Source organism: Esox lucius, chromosome 6, assembly GCF_011004845.1.
Source record: "Esox lucius isolate fEsoLuc1 chromosome 6, fEsoLuc1.pri, whole genome shotgun sequence".
NCBI classification, from domain to species: domain Eukaryota; kingdom Metazoa; phylum Chordata; class Actinopteri; order Esociformes; family Esocidae; genus Esox; species Esox lucius.
Genome location: NC_047574.1, coordinates 1,203,863 through 1,223,111, shown reverse-complemented (window position 1 = coordinate 1,223,111; position 19,249 = coordinate 1,203,863). Strand labels below are relative to the sequence as shown.

Below are 19,249 nucleotides of genomic sequence, written 5' to 3'. Positions count from 1 at the left end.
AGGCTGTTTCCTACAACTGGATTAATTCCGGTGGAATGATATTGTTGGAATACCAACACGTAAACATCAATACATACAGTAGTCCGAAAAACATAGTTTTACAGGAGATGTGTGAGACTAAAGAGGAGGCTTTACATGAGACGTGTGAGACTAAAGAGAAGGCTTTACATAAGACGTGTCAGCCTAAAGAGGAGGCTTTACAGGAGATTTGTGAAACTAACAAGGAGGCTTTACAGGAGACGTTAGAGACTAAAGAGGAGGCTTTACCAGGAGACGTGTGAGACTAAAGAGGAGGCTTTACAGGAGAAGTGTGAGACTAAAGAGAAGGCTTTACAGGAGATGTTAGAGACTACAGAGGAGGCTTTACAGGAGATATGTGAGACTAAAGAGGAGGCTTTACAAGGAGACGTGTGAGACTAAAGAGGAGGCTTTACATGAGATGTGTCAGCCTAAGGAGGAGGCTTTACAGGAGATTTGTGAAACGAACAAGGAGGCTTTACAGGAGACGTGTGAGACTAAAGAGGTCGAAAATGTTCACTGCAATGTTCTTCATTGCACCCCAGCAAAATGACCCAACATATAAGTAACAGTATGGCTATGATTCTGCAACTTCAAAATCCCAAATGTGCTGCAGCACAAACAAATCACAACCAAACTATCTTAAGTAACCGTGGGCCTGTAACAGCAAAGATATCATGACAAACATCCACTTTGTTGGAACATATATTATGTAGCAACAAATCCCTAAAGTTAAGATTCCACTTCTCTATCTGTTCAGAGGTAGCGGCTCAACCACCAATTCACCAGTATCAACCACAGTGCTTCAGCAGTCTATAGCAACGATCACCAGTGCCTCTAGTGGGCCATGTTGAAGATACATTGATTTCTTTCTTTATCTCCTCAAACGTTTAATTTGGATGTAAATCTGAGGTGACGAGACTCAGTAAATCAGGGTGTTTCGCGTAATGATCCAGGCAGGTGTTTGTACTGCAGTGAACCCAGTATCTGCAGAACCAAGAGAGAAGAGTTGTCTGTGAAACACATAAATATACACACACACACACACACACACACACACGTGTTGACTGGGATGGACTGAGGGTTAGTGGATGGTATTGATGGAGGGTAGTGGTTAGTGGATGGTATTGATGGAGGGTAGTGGTTAGTGGATGGTATTGATGGAGGGTAGTGGTTAGTGGATGGTATTGATGGAGGGTAGTGGTTAGTGGATGGTATTGATGGAGGGTAGTGGTTAGTGGATGGTATTGATGGAGGGTAGTGGTTAGTGGATGGTATTGATGGAGGGTAGTGGTTAGTGGATGGTATTGATGGAGGGTAGTGGTTAGTGGATGGTATTGATGGAGGGTAGTGGTTAGTGGATGGTATTGATGGAGGGTAGTGGTTAGTGGATGGTATTGATGGAGGGTAGTGGTTAGTGGATGGTATTGATGGAGGGTAGTGGTTAGTGGATGGTATTGATGGAGGGTAGTGGTTAGTGGATGGTATTGATGGAGGGTAGTGGTTAGTGGATGGTATTGATGGAGGGTAGTGGTTAGTGGATGGTATTGATGGAGGGTAGTGGTTAGTGGATGGTATTGATGGAGGGTAGTGGTTAGTGGATGGTATTGATGGAGGGTAGTGGTTAGTGGATGGTATTGATGGAGGGTAGTGGTTAGTGGATGGTATTGATGGAGGGTAGTGGTTAGTGGATGGTATTGATGGAGGGTAGTGGTTAGTGGATGGTATTGATGGAGGGTAGTGGTTAGTGGATGGTATTGATGGAGGGTAGTGGTTAGTGGATGGTATTGATGGAGGGTAGTGGTTAGTGGATGGTATTGATGGAGGGTAGTGGTTAGTGGATGGTATTGATGGAGGGTAGTGGTTAGTGGATGGTATTGATGGAGGGTAGTGGTTAGTGGATGGTATTGATGGAGGGTAGTGGTTAGTGGATGGTATTGATGGAGGGTAGTGGTTAGTGGATGGTATTGATGGAGGGTAGTGGTTAGTGGATGGTATTGATGGAGGGTAGTGGTTAGTGGATGGTATTGATGGAGGGTAGTGGTTAGTGGATGGTATTGATGGAGGGTAGTGGTTAGTGGATGGTATTGATGGAGGGTAGTGGTTAGTGGATGGTATTGATGGAGGGTAGTGGTTAGTGGATGGTATTGATGGAGGGTAGTGGTTAGTGGATGGTATTGATGGAGGGTAGTGGTTAGTGGATGGTATTGATGGAGGGTAGTGGTTAGTGGATGGTATTGATGGAGGGTAGTGGTTAGTGGATGGTATTGATGGAGGGTAGTGGTTAGTGGATGGTATTGATGGAGGGTAGTGGTTAGTGGATGGTATTGATGGAGGGTAGTGGTTAGTGGATGGTATTGATGGAGGGTAGTGGTTAGTGGATGGTATTGATGGAGGGTAGTGGTTAGTGGATGGTATTGATGGAGGGTAGTGGTTAGTGGATGGTATTGATGGAGGGTAGTGGTTAGTGGATGGTATTGATGGAGGGTAGTGGTTAGTGGATGGTATTGATGGAGGGTGGTGGTTAGTGGATGGTATTGATGGCGGTACTGGTTAGTGGATGGTATTGATGGAGGGTAGTGGTTAGTGGATGGTATTGATGGAGGGTAGTGGTTAGTGGATGGTATTGATGGAGGGTGGTGGTTAGTGGATGGTATTGATGGAGGGTAGTGGTTAGTGGATGGTATTGATGGAGGGTGGTGGTTAGTGGATGGTATTGATGGAGGGTGGTGGTTAGTGGATGGTATTGATGGCGGTACTGGTTAGTGGATGGTATTGATGGAGGGTAGTGGTTAGTGGATGGTATTGATGGAGGGTAGTGGTTAGTGGATGGTATTGATGGAGGGTGGTGGTTAGTGGATGGTATTGATGGCGGTACTGGTTAGTGGATGGTATTGATGGAGGGTAGTGGTTAGTGGATGGTATTGATGGAGGGTAGTGGTTAGTGGATGATATTGATGGAGGGTAGTGGTTAGTGGATGGTATTGATGGAGGGTAGTGGTTAGTGGATGGTATTGATGGAGGGTAGTGGTTAGTTGATGGTATTGATGGGGGTATTGGTTAGTGGATGGTATTGATGGAGGGTAGTGGTTAGTGGATGGTATTGATGGAGGCCCTAAGACACACAGCAGACATGAGGTAATGTTCCGAACTTCCATTACTTCTGTAGTACCCCCAACCCCCCACCCCCCAAAGACACCCACACTCACACACACACACCCACCCCTACTCATTAGCTTGTAGTGCGTTTGCCTCTGTCATCAGTTCTGGGTTTCTGGGTGTATAATAAAGTCAATGGAGCAGCCAGTGCAGAGCTTTAGCTTACTTTAGCTCTGGTCTCTCACACACACTGTCTATCAGTCTCTCTCATTCAATCTGTCTCATTCAATGTCTCTCTGTTTCCCTCTCAGTCTCTCAGTCTGTCTCCCTTTGTCTCTTAGTCTATATCCCCATCTCTCTCTTAGTCTCTTCATCCCAGAGTCCCTCTCTTTTTGCCTCTCTATCTGAGTCTCTCCTTGTCTCTCTCTCTCAGTGCTCCCTCTCTCTGCCTCCTTTGTCCCCAATCTCTCTAATCTGTAGTATATTGGAGGATAGGATACTCTAGTCGTTTTCAATTACCTCAATTAACTTGTTAATTACTTAGCCCTCTGAAAGAGAAGGGCAACCATTGGTTCAGAACAACTGCCTGTGATGGTCTGATTCCCAGTACGTCTCGTCTACATTGGACACGGATATGCTGTTAGAATTCAGGAGACTCCAGTATTCTGCTCACATTAGCATCTCATCCTGCTCACAATAAACTGAAATGGTTTGATACCGTGAGTTTGAAAAAGCCTGGACATGATGCATGGGAAATGCTGATATTATACTGGATACTTTCAAATAAAATGTCATACCTATGGTCTAAAAAAGGCACATTTGTCAGGCAATTAAGTATAGTTAGGTCCAGAAATAATTGGACTCTGACACAAATGTTGTTATTTTGGCTGTTTTCCAAATATATATTCAAGATACAGTTAAGTAATCAATATGGGCTTAAAGTCCAGTCTCTCAGATTTAATTTGGGTGTATTCACATCCAAATTCAAGGAATGGTTTAAGAATTACAGCTCTTCAATATGTAGCCCCCTCTTTTTCAAGGGACCAAAAGTAATAGGGCAATTGACTCAAAAGCTGTTTCATGGACAGGTGTGGGCTATTCCTTCATTATTTCTTCATCAATTATGCAGGTAAAAGGTCTGGAGTTGATTCCAGGTGTGGCATTCGCATTTGTCAACAGAGGTCAACAGAGCTCTCAATTCAAGTGAAAAATGTACATATTATTTATGATTGTGTTAATTTGTCCAATAACATTTGAGCCCCTGAAATAAGGGGACTGTGTATGAAAATGGTTGCAATTCCCAAATCTTTCATATTATATTCTTGTCCAACCTCTTGAATTAAAGCTGCACTTGCATCTCAGTTGTTTTATTTAAAATCCATTGTGGTGGCGTACTCAGCCAAAATTATGAAAACTATGAAAAATGTGTCAGTGTCCAAATATTTCCGGAACTAAATATACATTTTCATATTGTCTTCTGTTGAAACTTGTAGCGTGTGGATTATATAAATCAGTGATCACCAGAATAATGCCTTAAATTGATAAGATGAATGCATTAATCAAGTTGACACTAGTAAAGTTGTCTGTTTCAAGGAAGCTACTCTAGCGAAGCGGGGACAAGATTGTTCCCATGCAAAATGTCAGAATGTGCTCAGTTTGACAGGTTTTAAGGAAATGAATCGCTGAGAAAACGTTGAACAGGATTCTGATGATTACAGTTTATCCCGATGCATATTTCATGTGATTGAAACACCGCAGCTTCTCCTTGCATCCCGGTCACAGATAAATGTCCTTCTAAAGCACATTCACATTCTCAGAAGATGCTGAAGGAAGAAATCATTCTTCCACTTGTGTTATGTGACACAATTAAAATGTTCATTATTCTCTAGGAAATTAATAGGCAAACTCTGCAGGAGATTATATTAAAGCAGGGCACAGATAATGCTTCCTAATTACACACCTGTTTGTATTTTCTTGTTTTATACTTTAATGCAGTGGAATTAGCAGGGTCAGAGGTGTTCTTTTGTTTATAGTGAAGGGCCTGTAACCAAAAGGTTTGAATCCTTGTTGCGGACTTGAGCAAGCCACATATTTGCACCTGTTAGTCACTGTGGATAAGTGTAGTGAATATAGGACTTTAACACTGCCCTCATTAGATTGTACTGACATTCTCAGTCTTATTTGTGTCCCAAACTCACATCACACATGCATCAACTCTGCAACCAATGACCTTCTTTATGTTCATACATTTTAAGTAAAACCTTGTATGATGCAGATTCTCTGAAATGTTTAACATATACAGTATAACTGATGTTGTTTGTTACAACATAATTGTTAAGAATTGTTTTGAATCTGCAAAGCAGTAGGAATGCTGTCAGATCTACTTCAAAGATGTCTCAGTACATTCAGGGTGAGAGACAAAACTTTCTCCACAGAGCCAGGTCTCTGTGAAAGAGGGTAAGAGACAGCACCTCCACCCCATGGAGGGTGAGAAACATCACCTCCTCCCCACGGCCAGGTCTCTGTGAAAGAGGGTGAGAGACAGCATCTCCACCCCATGGAGTGTGGGAGAGAGCACCTCCTCCACACAGACAAACATGTATAAGGCCATGTATAAATCTGGTTCTACCACGCATCCTTGATCGTGTCCCGATGGTGTCCATTTGTTGCTCATGTGATCACAATGAAGATTACTATATGTATTAATCATGTACACCCTTCTAAACATTTGAAAGGTGTATATGATAGCAATCAGAATGTGGACCATGTTAGCACCAGGTATGAACCAGGCTAAAGGAATAGCTTGCCTTTCCTTATGACGGACCGCAATCTGATGGCCATGTCCTGTCAGCACGTGAACCGGGTCCAGACTCCAGAACATCAATATCTCAAGCTCTGACACACCAAACATTTTCAGCTGTAACATGCAGGGCTGATATTACTCACATGTCTTCAGGGTTGTTCTACAGGTAATTAATAATAATCGAAGCCCTTCCCTTGGCACACACACACACACACACACACACGTACACACACACACACACAAAGGATGTTTGGCTGATTCAGTGTCAGCCTCTATTATAGAAACACCTTGTAATTTTAAAACAAGTGTTTTGCCTCGGACAGCTGTTCAGTTTGACATCCATTTCATTTCTACCCTATCTCCCGAACTCTGGGCTTAGACAGCTGCACCAAGCACAGACTGATTTATCACGCGTGTACTGTAGTCTCTTTGTGTGTGTGTTTATGTGTGTGTGTATGACTCTGAGCAATCGAATGTCGTTATTAATAAAATATAGACCAGACTCATAACATCAGCTGCTATATAAATATTCACAACTCTGAGGATACATATTGGATTGAAGAATAAAACATGAAGTGAAATCCTTATACATCACAACATAACATTACCAAGCTAGCTCCAATCCAGAATTCAAAAAAGGTCATGGAAAAAGTTCAAAAAGATCATTCAGAATATGACGTTCTTATTTAAAAGAGTTGACTGTTGACATCTTTATGAAGAATCATAAAAAATATAGTAATTGACTAAAAGAATGATTTTTATTTCACTCATATTCATGGTCATAAAACTCACTTCAACTCCTCATTATCAATCAAAAATAATATTTCTCAAATCACTATTGAATACAGGTGAATGACTGCATTCTCACACACAGCTTAAGTCAAGGTGATTATTGAAATGCCAAACATCAGCAGTCAATCAGCTTGATGAGTGCAACGGATTACTAACATATTATTATCCCTCAATAATATAAAGGAGACATTTTCACATTTAGACATTTTACTAAATGATGAGATACAGTATTGAAATAGATAATCAGAGAGGAATTCCACACATAAAGTCAAGAAGAACTATGATAGACACAATTCAGTGCGTCCCAGAGCAACACAGAAACACCAACACTGGAACTCACAATGGAATTGCAACCGACCAACTGACCAACTACATTGCGGCAGGGACCAATCACAGTGCAGTAATTTGCAACAACGAGAGAGGAAAGAAGAGGAAGAAAGGACAACTCACCAGTCTGGTGACGAGGGGAACCCCAAAATGCCAGATGTGCTCGTTGAGCAGGCCGCTGTAGACCACGTTGCCAAAGACAGCAATGGTTCCCTGTTGCTTGCACAGGCCACTTCCTGGTTTGGTTTCTATGACAACAGAGACACAAATAAGATAGAGGGTCAATCCGAGAGAGGGAGGAAGACAGGGAGAGGAGGGAGAGCGGGAATGATAGAGACATGGACTGAGTTAGCAAAGAGGAAACTTCCAGGAGTAATTCAATAGGTCAGGGCTCAGACTGTAGATGAGCAGGGATCAAGAGACTGTATATTCAGACACACAGGAGAATAAAGCAAGCAGAAACACAGGAACACACAAAGACCCAAAAGCACAACCCCACCCCCCCCACAAACACACCAGGAGTTGGGTCAGCAGTACAGCAGGTCTTACCACCCCACGAAAAGCACTTCTCATATGAGTCAAATACTTTATTCAGATCCACATGTACATTTTTAGAAGCATCATGCCTAATGTCCCCAGGTTTATCAGTGACCAAGGGTGCGATTGACCCTCGGCTGTCCCCTACAGCCCAAACGGAGCAGTGCTGCAGGGCAACACGCTGCCACCCCACTAGCATCAGCTTCATGTCTGCTCCTCCGACAACAGAACGTGTATGAATGTGTGTTGTTGATGCTCTGTGTGCCCTCAGCAGAGGCCAGATCACCACGGAGGTCAGAGTCAGGCACATTACCAGGGCTTCTATGACGAGCACCCATTCACACAGACAACACACTCCGCTATAATCATGAACCTGGTCTTGTTACCATGTGAAGAGTGCCTCACACACACACACAAATACACACACGCAAACACACACACTCACACAGACACAGACACACACACACACACACACACATACATACACTCACATCTTTCCAGTTTCTAGCTTCCTTCAACTCCACCTGTCTGCTTCTCCCTCCACCTCTCATCCCTCCTCCTCCCTCTCATCCCTTCTCTCCTCTGCTCCCTCCTCCTCCCTCTCATCCCTTCTCTCCTCTGCTCCCTCCTCCTCCCTCTCATCCCTTCTCTCCTCTGCTCCCTCCTCCTCCCTCTCATGCATACGCTCCAGTTGGGATTCATTATTTAAACGATTGAGGATGAAATACTGCCAAGTGAAGAGAGGAGCTTTGGAGCATCAGCACCAGGGGGGGGGGGTGGCCATTACAGTTCCCAAGTCCAACCAACAATTACAACAGTTCCATTACACCAGGGAGCAGGAGTGGGGCAGGAATGGAGCAGGAGTGGGGCAGGAGTGGGGCAGGAGTGGGGCAGGAGTGGGGCAGGAGTGGGGCAGGAGTGGGGCAGGAGCTTTGATTCACACTATTTCCTCTAGAGCATTTTGGGATATTTGATGTAAAAGGCCAAAGGAAATGTCAAAATCATTGGAAGAAGCGTGTGGCAGCTCCCCAGTGAGGTAGCGGTCTTGTACATGGGTTCTGGCTAACGTCCTGGCCAAGCGAGGGGGAAGTAGGTTCTATTTCTTACTGGTACAACACCTACAAAGCTTGAACAAGAATGTTTATATCCGCATAATTACATGTAGATTCCATATCTACTGTAGCATATGATCCTTGTTCATTTAGTGACCTAGGATCTCTGAGCCTATTTGTCATTTAACTTTTATCATATATTAGCTTGTGTGTCATGAACACAACCAGTGATCCAATGGCCAGGGATGCTAATGCCCCAGACACACTGCTAAATGTATTAATGAACAACAGGACCATGTCAAACGCCTTCCATTGCCTCCCCAAATCATCAGAACTAAACATCATTAAATCTTTATGGGAGGTTCTTCAGTGTGTAGCAGACTTCCACCTCCTTTGCCTCCCAAATAACTGAAGGCTTTTCTTCCAGAAGGATGGTCCAATATCCCAATAAACACACTTCAGGACTTTTACCACAGCATTCCAAGAAAGACTGGAACTCTTCCAAAGGCAAAGTGAGGCCGAAATCCTGTAAAATGGCTTCGTATTCCTTGGCCGTGATACGACCATTCAGAGCAATCATCAGACCCAATGACTCCCACAAGATGGGTGCCTATACCATTACAGATCCCCCACCATGTTTAACAGATGACTGCCCATACCATTACAGATCCTAACCATGTTTAACAGATGACTGCCCATACCATTACAGATCCCCCACCATGTTTAACAGATGACTGCCCATACCATTACAGATCCCCCACCATGTTTAACAGATGACTGCCCATACCATTACAGATCCCCCACCATGTTTAACAGATGACTGCCCATACCATTACAGATCCCCCACCATGTTTAACAGATGACTACCCATACCATTACAGATCCTCACCATGTTTAACAGATGACTACCCATACCATTACAGATCCCCCACCATGTTTAACAGATGACTGCCCATACCATTACAGATCCCCCACCATGTTGAACAGATGACTGCCCATACCATTACAGATCCCCCACCATGTTTAACAGATGACTGCCCATACCATTACAGATCCCCCACCATGTTTAACAGATGACTGCCCATACCATTACAGATCCCCCACCATGTTAAACAGATGACTGCCCATACCATTATATATCCAACACCATGTTTAACAGATGACTGCCCATGCCATTACAGATCCACCATCATGTTTACCAGATGACTGCCCATACCATCACAGATCCACCATCATGTTTAACAGACGACTACCCATACCATCACAGATCCAACACCATGTTTAACAGATTGTAGCAGATGTGGTTCCATGGAAGGTTGCTCTTAAATTCAAGAAAAACAGAAATGCTCGTTTTAGGACCCAAAAAACAAAGAGCGTTGTTAGCAGATCTCACTGTGAACCTCGACGGCTGCATGGTCGTATCCCAAAAAACTGTAAAACACCTTGGTGTTACCCTTGACCCTGACCTCTCCTTTGATGAACATATAAAATATGTCTCATCTTTGAAACATTGCAAAAATCTGAAACTTTCTATAAAAAACTGATGCAGAAAAATTAATCCATGCTTTTGTTACTTCTAGACTAGATTACTGCAATGCTCTTCTTTCCGGTTACCCTGACAAATCAATAAATAAACTTCAATTAGTGCTGCACACGGCTGCTAGAATCCTAACTAGAACAAAAAAATTGTGAACACATTACTCCTGTCCTGGCGTCCTTACACTGGCTGCCTGTTAGGGTTAGGGCTGATTTTAAGGTTTTACTCTTAACCTATAAATCAATACATGAACTTGCTCCTACTTACCTTGCTGAAATGATCCAGCCATACATATCTACATGTAACCTACAATCACAAGATGCAGGCCTTTTAATTGTATCTAGAATTTCCAAACAAACAGCCAGAGGCAGGGCCTTTTCTCATAGAACTCCACGACTGTGGAATGATCTGCCAATTAAGGTCAGAAATGCAAACTCAGTGCAAACTTTCAAGTGTCTACTAAAAACTCATCTCTACAGCACGGTCTATAATTAGGTGTAGCCTGGCCCAGGGGCGTGAAGGTGACAAGTAGGTTTGATACTGTCCACCCTTGTTGTCTTGCCAGGTGGGCTCTCGTCGCCACTGGGATGCCCTCCCTCCAATGCCTTTCGGGGGAAGAGTCACTGGCTTGTTGTTGACTCTGTTGCGCACTTGTGCAATTGGGCTGTACGCTGCTAGCAATACTCTGCCCTCATTCAGGGGGGTTGCGGTTGGTGGGTGTCCCTTTGGTTGATGCCTGGCAATGTGGGTGGATTGATTTCCTGCCTGTTGGGCCCTGTCCGGGGCCTCCCCCAGGTATGGCCACAGTGTCGCCGGACCCCCCAGTCTCAGTTCCAAGGCCTTACGCTGCTATACTATTGTGCTGGGGGATTGGGTCAGTTCTCTTTCCCCACTAAGTTCTCCTTCTCCACTATAAATCGTTGTTGATATGAGGAATTCATTTTCTGCATTTTATAAACTTTAGGAGGACATGAGGTCCTGGTCCACACCTGCAGAGTACCTGGTTTGGGGGGCCTGTTGCTGTCCCTGTCCTTGTCCCTCTGGTAATACTTTTGACCTAATCTAAATATAAATAGACTCTGGATTTAGCCCACATGCATTTATTAATAATTACAATTGAACTCTTAATATCTCACCCGGCACAGCCAGAAGAGGACTGGTCACCCCTCTGAGCCTGGGTCCTCTCTAGGTTTCTTCCTAAAATTTGGCCTTCTTAGGGAGTTTTTCCTAGCCACTGAAATTCAACACTACTGTTGTTTGCTCCTTGGGTTTTAAGGCCGGGTGTTTCTGTAAAAGCACTTTGTGACAACTGCTGTTGTAAAAAGGGCTTTATAAATAAATGTGATTGATTGATGTTTTGAGCTCCTTACATCAAGTTTTGCAACTTTAGCAATTGGTTTCTAAATGGCAGTCCTGCAACAAATTCAACCATTGTGAAGCTGAATAATTTTATAAGTTTTGTTTATGGGGCATTCAGCAAATATCCTGTTTGAGTGTCTGTCCATCCCTGTTAGTCAGTTTTAATCCGCCAACACTGTTCCTCTTTGCTGCAGTCTGTCCATGTTCACTATATGCTGTCATCATTTTTAAAACGGTTCCCCTGGACACATTGGATCATTTTGCAGTTTTTTACAATCAACGTAATGTGAACCCAACAGCTGTATTTGTAATTGTGATTTACTTACTTCAAAGGAAATGTCTGTTTCCATGTGGTGTTTCTGCTATTGTGTCACTTCCTGTATATGACACATAAATATTGGTCACATTTGAATGCCTATTGGATGTTGCTTCACAATTAATTTTAAATGGGTGCAAACACAAGAAGTAACTCAGTTTTTAAAATCACAATGGTAATATGAAGAACTGAAAACCAGAAAAAAGGATTCAAAATTAGAATTCAGAACTAGAGTTCAGAATTAGAATTCAGAACTAGAATTCAGAACTAGAGTTCAGAACTAGAGTTCAGAATTAGAGTTCAGAATTAGAGTTCAGAATTAGAGTTCAGAACTGTCCTCATAAAAGCACCAGTAACAGTGTTAGGAATTCCTGTCAGATCATTGAGACTAGCAGAATATAGGCTCCCTGCTCTTCTCATAGCTTCTGTTGGAACTGTCCCCTTCTCTCTCACATTCCATCACTCTGAGTACACACACACACAGGTTGTGGCATGCTGGCCTGGTTGCAGCCTGTTTCTGTCAGCTTCCTGGCAAGGCGGGCTCGGCCCAGATCCCAGGATGGGAGTGTCTTGCCATCCTCGCCACTCAGTGGCCGTTGGCGCGGGCCGGTGCTGGAGTGGCAGGAAGGCAGTGGGCATATGGAGCTGCCACGGGCACAGACCCAGTCTCAATGTTTGGGTTGGAGAGGGACACACACACACACACACACACTCTCCATCATCTTTAGAAATGGATCTAATCAAGCCAACACATTCACATGCCAGACCAATTTATTCTCTCTTCTTCTCCCTCTATTTCTCACTCATTCCATCTCTTTTTGCACGATCCACCTTAATCTGTCTTTATTCTGTCCCACCCCCCTGTCTTCCTCTCCACCCCCCTCTCTTCCTCTCTACCCCCCTGTCTTCCTCTCCACCCCCCTCTCTTCCTCTCTACCCCCCTGTCTTCCTCTCCACCCCCCTCTCTTCCTCTCTACCCCCCTCTCTTCCTCTCCACCCCCCTCTCTTCCTCTCCACCCCCCTCTCTTTCTCTCTACCCCCCTCTCTTCCTCTCCATCGCCCCTCTCTTCCTCTCCATCGCCCCTCTCTTCCTCTCCATCGCCCTGGTTCTCCCTCTCCTTCTGTTTTCCACCACCTTTCACAGCAGAGTATTTATCACTGTGTATCCCCTCGGGTCCTTAAGCGGCTCTCTGTAACCTGCTGTGTGTGTCTGTTTGCGTGTGTGTGTGTGTGTGTGTGTGTTTGTGTGTAAACAATCGTTGTCTTGTCCAGAGTTAATCATCTACGCTAGGAAAGACCCTCAGACACACTGACAGATACATTCGAATGCCAACCTGTAGGAGAGTCAATTTCAATGTGAGGAATTAGCAGAACAGAACTGGAAGGGATTCTAGCTCACCTCAGCCACCAGCAGTATGCAGATCATAACTAAACTCATTGAAGAGGTAGGGAGCTGGGAGAGGAGAGGAGGGGAGCAGAGGAGGTAGGGAGCTGGGAGAGGAGGGGAGCAGAGGAGGTAGGCAGGTGAGAGAGGAGAGGAGGGGAGCAGAGGAGGTAGAAGGGGAGAGAGGAGGGGAGGGGAGCAGAGGAGGTAGGCAGGTGGGAAAAGGGAGAGAAGAGAAGTAATGTGGAGAGGAGGACAAGGGGGAGGAGGGGCAGGTATGTATATTGTAGAATCTGTGGACGAACAACATTAATTCAATAACGTCTATTATGGACACTTGGTGGCTGACAGACAGAAACCCTAACCACCTACCTTCACTAAACTACCTTCACTAAACTACCTTCACTAAACTACCTTCACTAAACTACCTTCACTAAACTACCTTCACTAAACTACCTTCACTATACTACCTTCACTAAACTACCTTCACTAAACTACCTTCACTAAACTACCTTCACTAAACTACCTTCACTAAACTACCTTCACTATACTACCTTCACTAAACTACCTTCACTATACTACCTTCACTAAACTACCTTCACTAAACTACCTTCACTAAACTACCTTCACTAAACTACCTTCACTATACTACCTTCACTAAACTACCTTCACTAAACTACCTTCACTAAACTACCGTCACTATACTACCTTCACTAAACTACCTTCACTAAACTACCTTCACTAAACTACCTTCACTAAACTACCTTCACTAAACTACCTTCACTATACTACCTTCACTAAACTACCTTCACTAAACTACCTTCACTAAACTACCTTCACTAAACTACCTTCACTAAAATAAAGGCTAAAAATCATCTGTTTCACACCATCAAACGCTATGGTCTGTATAATATTGCATTGAGTCAACATTTTATTCCGTCTGACAGTTACAAATATAAAACCAACAGTGTTAATACGGTCATTTAATGCATATCTCTGTTCCTGCAGTTACCCACAGGGACTGCATTTACTTTGGAGATAGGATTGATTAGGCAATATGACATGACAGCATTTACTGAAAACACTACTGGATGTATTGGCTTCTTGTAGCACTTCACCAATGCTCAGAGAACTGTGTAGGGAATTGTAGATAGTTATACACACATGCACACACACACACACACATCAGATATCCATGCACACACACACACACACACACACAAACACACTCACATACACGCAAGAGAGAAAGAGTTTGTACTTCTGGGATCTATCGACACCAGTTGAAAAAGAATGCCATTTCATCAGCGGAGCGATAAACCAACAGTGAGAAGATCTCCCAGCTCAAATTAAAAAATCTACCACAAGGCAATATTGACGGGCAAGACGAGACAATAAAAATCCCTCAAAAAACAAGCTTAGTCAAATGAATTTCCTAAAGCGGAACGAAGAGCAATACAATCATTGTATTTTACGAAGGAAGAAACACAAGTAGTTTACAGGAAGCGAGATCGTTTTATTTTACTGCAATTTTAATGTTCTAATAACAGAGGGTGGCCTTTCCAAAGTAGTAACCTGTAACATGATGTAGATGTCAGCAGAGATCCGGCTTGGCACTTAAACACCAGAAAAGCCAAGTGAGTCATTTTGACGAAAATTTCAAATGTAAATATCAGTTCCACAATGTCATAACCCTGCGTTACTACACATTTTAAACCAGAACTAGAATCTGGCTGGTAAACAGTTTTTCTTAATCTTTTTACAGTGTCACAACTGACATTAATTACATTTAAATTAAGGAGGCATACAAACAAATGACGTTTCCCTGCATTTTATATGAACAGTGTAGAACAGGGTTTTCCTGAAGACAGGAAAGTTCTCTGTTGAAATACCCTTAAATTAATTCTCACTGCACTTTAACACAGTACTTATTGTAGTAATTCAACTCCAAAGCGCTGAAATACAGAGCCAAAAAACGTGAGACTGTGCAAGTTCTTTTTGGAGTTCAATGTATCCCATGAAAGGCTGGTGTGAGGAGAACTGTGGTGACCTCGCCTTTGTCCTAATACTTTCCATCACCCTCCAGACTGTTCCCATCACATTGCTACTATGGCTGACGTGGGTTTACCCCGTCCTTACTACAATACACATGTAAATGTTGCCCTATCTAAGCCAACATGCAGACGTTTACGGGGTTAACTAATATGATTCAATTACACTTCGTATGCTAACCCCTGACAGTTCCGCTTGTGCACACACACACACACACACACACACACACGGTTGAGAGCAGCAGGCCTATAAAACAGCTTTTAATTGGCACCAACAAACACACACACACCAGCGGGGTTGGAAGAGTGTTTACTTAACATACTGCTGCTGTATTAATAAAGAAATGAGAGAGCTAATTGGCCAAGGGTGGGCAGGGGAGTAGTGAGCTTCAAGTCTGGCGATCAACAAGCTATCACCGTTTCCCTTCATCATTTGACGTTTTTGTAGGGTTAAAAAAAAAAAAAAAAGAGCAAATGTCTATATGTGAAGTAATGATAAACGTGGTTTCACAATTCAGAAACACATCCTTGGACCTGACCGCTTCTGATGATCTGACAGGGCTCGTAAGCATGTCTGAATGTGGACCAGGTCATGCCAGCGGCTCGTCCAAACCATGCAGTTGACTCAGGCGTGTTAAATGAAGCCAGGTGTGAGATGAGGCTGGACAGACCGCATGCCTCCGCAGTGACAGTTGATGAGAGGCCCTCTCCCATTGGCCAGGAGCCACACAGGAACCTATCACAGACACCTGGACCTGCTGCCAATCCCCCTACCAGATCAGAGCCAGGGCCCGGCCACGCCAGCACCGTGTGTCTTTCATCCACCTCTCAGTCCTCCCCTCTCTTCATCTCCCCACCCCGCGCTTCCTCTCAGCCAGGGACAGCTGGGGAGGTGGGTCTAGTCGTTCTTGCCAGTTTAGCCTGGCACCTAAACTTGCATGCACACCTGCAGCACACACACACACACACACACTCACACACACTTCTTTGATTCTCTACCAACAGCCCTAACAGGCAGGACCTCCATGCCAGACTATGGGCCCTGGGTGCTCGGTCTTCCCCACTTCAGGGACCTGATCCTGGCCAACACGAGGTGGAGAGACCCTGGACCTGGAGCCGTGGTAGTCTGAAGATTTTATTGAGACAGAGGGCAGAGAGGAAGGGAACAATGGATGAGAGAGAGAAACGAGAGAGAAAAGAGAGAGAAAAATGAGAGAGGTTTTTCTTCAGGTTGTTTTGTTGAAATCTTCTCATGATGCCAAAGGAGATTGAGGATGAGACACAAAACATTCAACAGGTTTGATGAAATCTTCTCATGATGCCGAAGGAGATTAAGGATGAGACACAACACATTCAACAGGTTTGTTGAAATCTTCTCATGATGCCAAAGGAGATTAAGGATGAGACACAACACATTCAACAGGTTTGTTGAAATCTTCTCATGATGCCAAAGGAGATTAAGGATGAGGCACAACACATTCAACAGGTTTGTTGAAATCTTCTCATGATGCCAAAGGAGATTAAGGATGAGGCACAACACATTCAACAGGTTTTGTTGAAATCTTCTCATGATGCCAAAAGAGATTGAGGATGAGCCATAAAACATTCAACATGTTGTTTCGGACAAGTCAGATTTTGAGTTTAAGGGCTGATGAAACCATACACATTTTTATTATGATTGAAAAAACTATAATATCCGTGATAAACTGTGGCAATACATTTTAAAAAAGTCATGTTTTGGTGTAGTTTTCATCCATTTCATCCATCAACTTCATGTAGCTTGCCATAAAGAACAATTAAAAAATGCAACCAGATATGGAAAGCACCACCCATAAAGAAAAACGAGATGCCAAGGATGGAAGGAAGTCTTAAAGGGGAAGCACCTCTAGGCAAACACAATGTAAACTCAAAGTATTGACACCATAAGACACGCTGCCAACAAGTGGATTGGAGGGCAGTGTTTCAGGTACGGGTGGCCCTTGTCCGTTGGTAAAACACTTTTAGAGTGGAAAGACCACCAACAAGTTATTACCTTTATTTGTTTACTTGTGTATGATTCAATTATATCCAGTTCCGTCCACTAATATCGGCACCTTGGTAAACATGAGCAAAATATTAGTATTACTTTTTTTTATATTACTTTTTTATATTTTTATATTACTTCTTGATCTTTCATTTCAAATATTAAAGAAACTCTAACCTATAGTTAAACAACTGAAAGACAAAATGTATTCTAATCATTAAAAAAAAAATCTCCACCACCACCATACTACCCTGTGTATGGTGGAAAAGTTACTTTTCTGCATGGCTCTCTTTCTTTCTACACCAAACCCACCTCTGGTGATTGTTGCAAAAACCTATATTTGGGTCTGATCTGACCATAGAATCTGGTCCCACTGAAAGTTCCAGTAACGTTCGAAAAACTCTCTGTGCTCGAGTTTGTTGTTTGATGATAGAAAATGCTTTTTTTATGGCATCCCTCCCAAACAATATGTGGTTATGTAGGTGGCGTCTGATTGTAGTTTTGGAGACTTTCTGACACCCAGACCCAACTAACTTCTTCAATTCTCTAACTGTGATCCTTGGAGATTCATATGCCACTTGAACCATCCTCCTGGCTGCATGGGGTCTTCTTCGAGGACGATTGTTAACATGTCCATTTGGTTTAAACATCTTAATTATTGCCCTGGTAGTGGAAATTGACTTGTTCAACCATTGAGCTATTTTCTTAAAGCCATAAGCTGATATGTGCAGCTCAACAACATTTTGTTACACAAGATAACTGTATTTTCGGCGATGGATGACAATGGGAATTTGGCCTTGTTTTAGAGGTTTTTATTTTGGTATTTTTTTTCAATCATTTTGAATCATTTTATTCACATACAGGTTCGATTTTGGGAACATTCTGAATGAAGGCCCAATAGGACAAACAGTTAACATCAAATTGCTGCTATCCTGATATTTGCTGTAAAGTGTATATCCTGATATTTGTTCATATGAAATGATATCATAAAAATATATAGACTGTAACATTTTGTTAAATTGAATTTGTATTTAGGAAGGCAGTGACTACAATGCAGCCAACTTCATTGGTATGTGGCTTTTAGTTAGCTTTAGTTAGCTTTAGTCAAAATATATTTAGGGGTATTTAGTTCCCTTCAATCGTGTAGGAAAAGACTGTCTTTTGGATTGAGTACTTCCAACTTAATGGAATGTCATTTCAGTTAACATTTTCTGGAGAATTGGTTTAGGGCCCTGGGATACCAGAGAACTTGTTTCTTTTTGCATATGTGTTTTATTTATAGCAGCATTCAAGATATTACCCAGGATTAAGTCTAGGTCCTTGGTAAGACTAATAACAGATGTATTTACAACCTTGGTTAAGGTCGGGAGAGTCTGGAAAAGCATCCCAAAATATTTAGGTTCTAGAGGAATTTAGGTGAGTTCGTTTTTGTGGTTTGATATTCCAGGATACTGAAGAAAAACAGTCAGATCCATAACATCTATTTCAAGGGCCAAAACTAAATCCAAGGTGTCTATACGGCAGGAGAATATGGCAGGAGAATGTGGTCACTAGGACCCCTCATTCAGGGGAGCAAATTCATCAGGCTCAAAAAAGGTTTCGCACAGGCCAATCACAATCAGTTTAAGATCAGTGATTAATTAATGTACAGTAATTGCCTTTGAAGCAAGTGGCCTAACATTGACTGCTCCCATTTCGAGATACAGGGTATCATTACAGTCTTTTGTTGATCCCCAAAATGGAAGAGAGCTTTATTCTAGTAAGATTGATGATATCGTGAACACAAATTGTTTTGCTGGGCATAACCTATATTGAAGCACAGTCTCAGTCTCAACTGAGAAAACTAGTGTGACTACTTTGACTATGCAAGGGACAGTTAAACTGAGGCTCCAGGTGACAGGCTCCATGTGTGAGGCTCCAGGATACAGGCTCCAGGTGTGAGCCTACAGGT

At 43.0% G+C, this 19,249-nt stretch overlaps 1 protein-coding gene across 7 annotated transcripts in view; it reads right to left on the bottom strand.

Moving 5' to 3' along the window:
* The window catches only part of rbfox3a (RNA binding fox-1 homolog 3a), a 546,865-nt gene that overhangs the window by 179,464 nt on the left and 348,152 nt on the right, over positions 1-19,249 (bottom strand). For all 7 annotated transcript variants that reach the window (XM_029120435.2, XM_029120431.1, XM_029120430.1 and 4 more), the window contains one exon: positions 7,163-7,287. In XM_029120435.2, the coding sequence (XP_028976268.1) occupies positions 7,163-7,287 (125 nt within the window). The remainder of the gene's footprint in view (positions 1-7,162; positions 7,288-19,249) is intronic.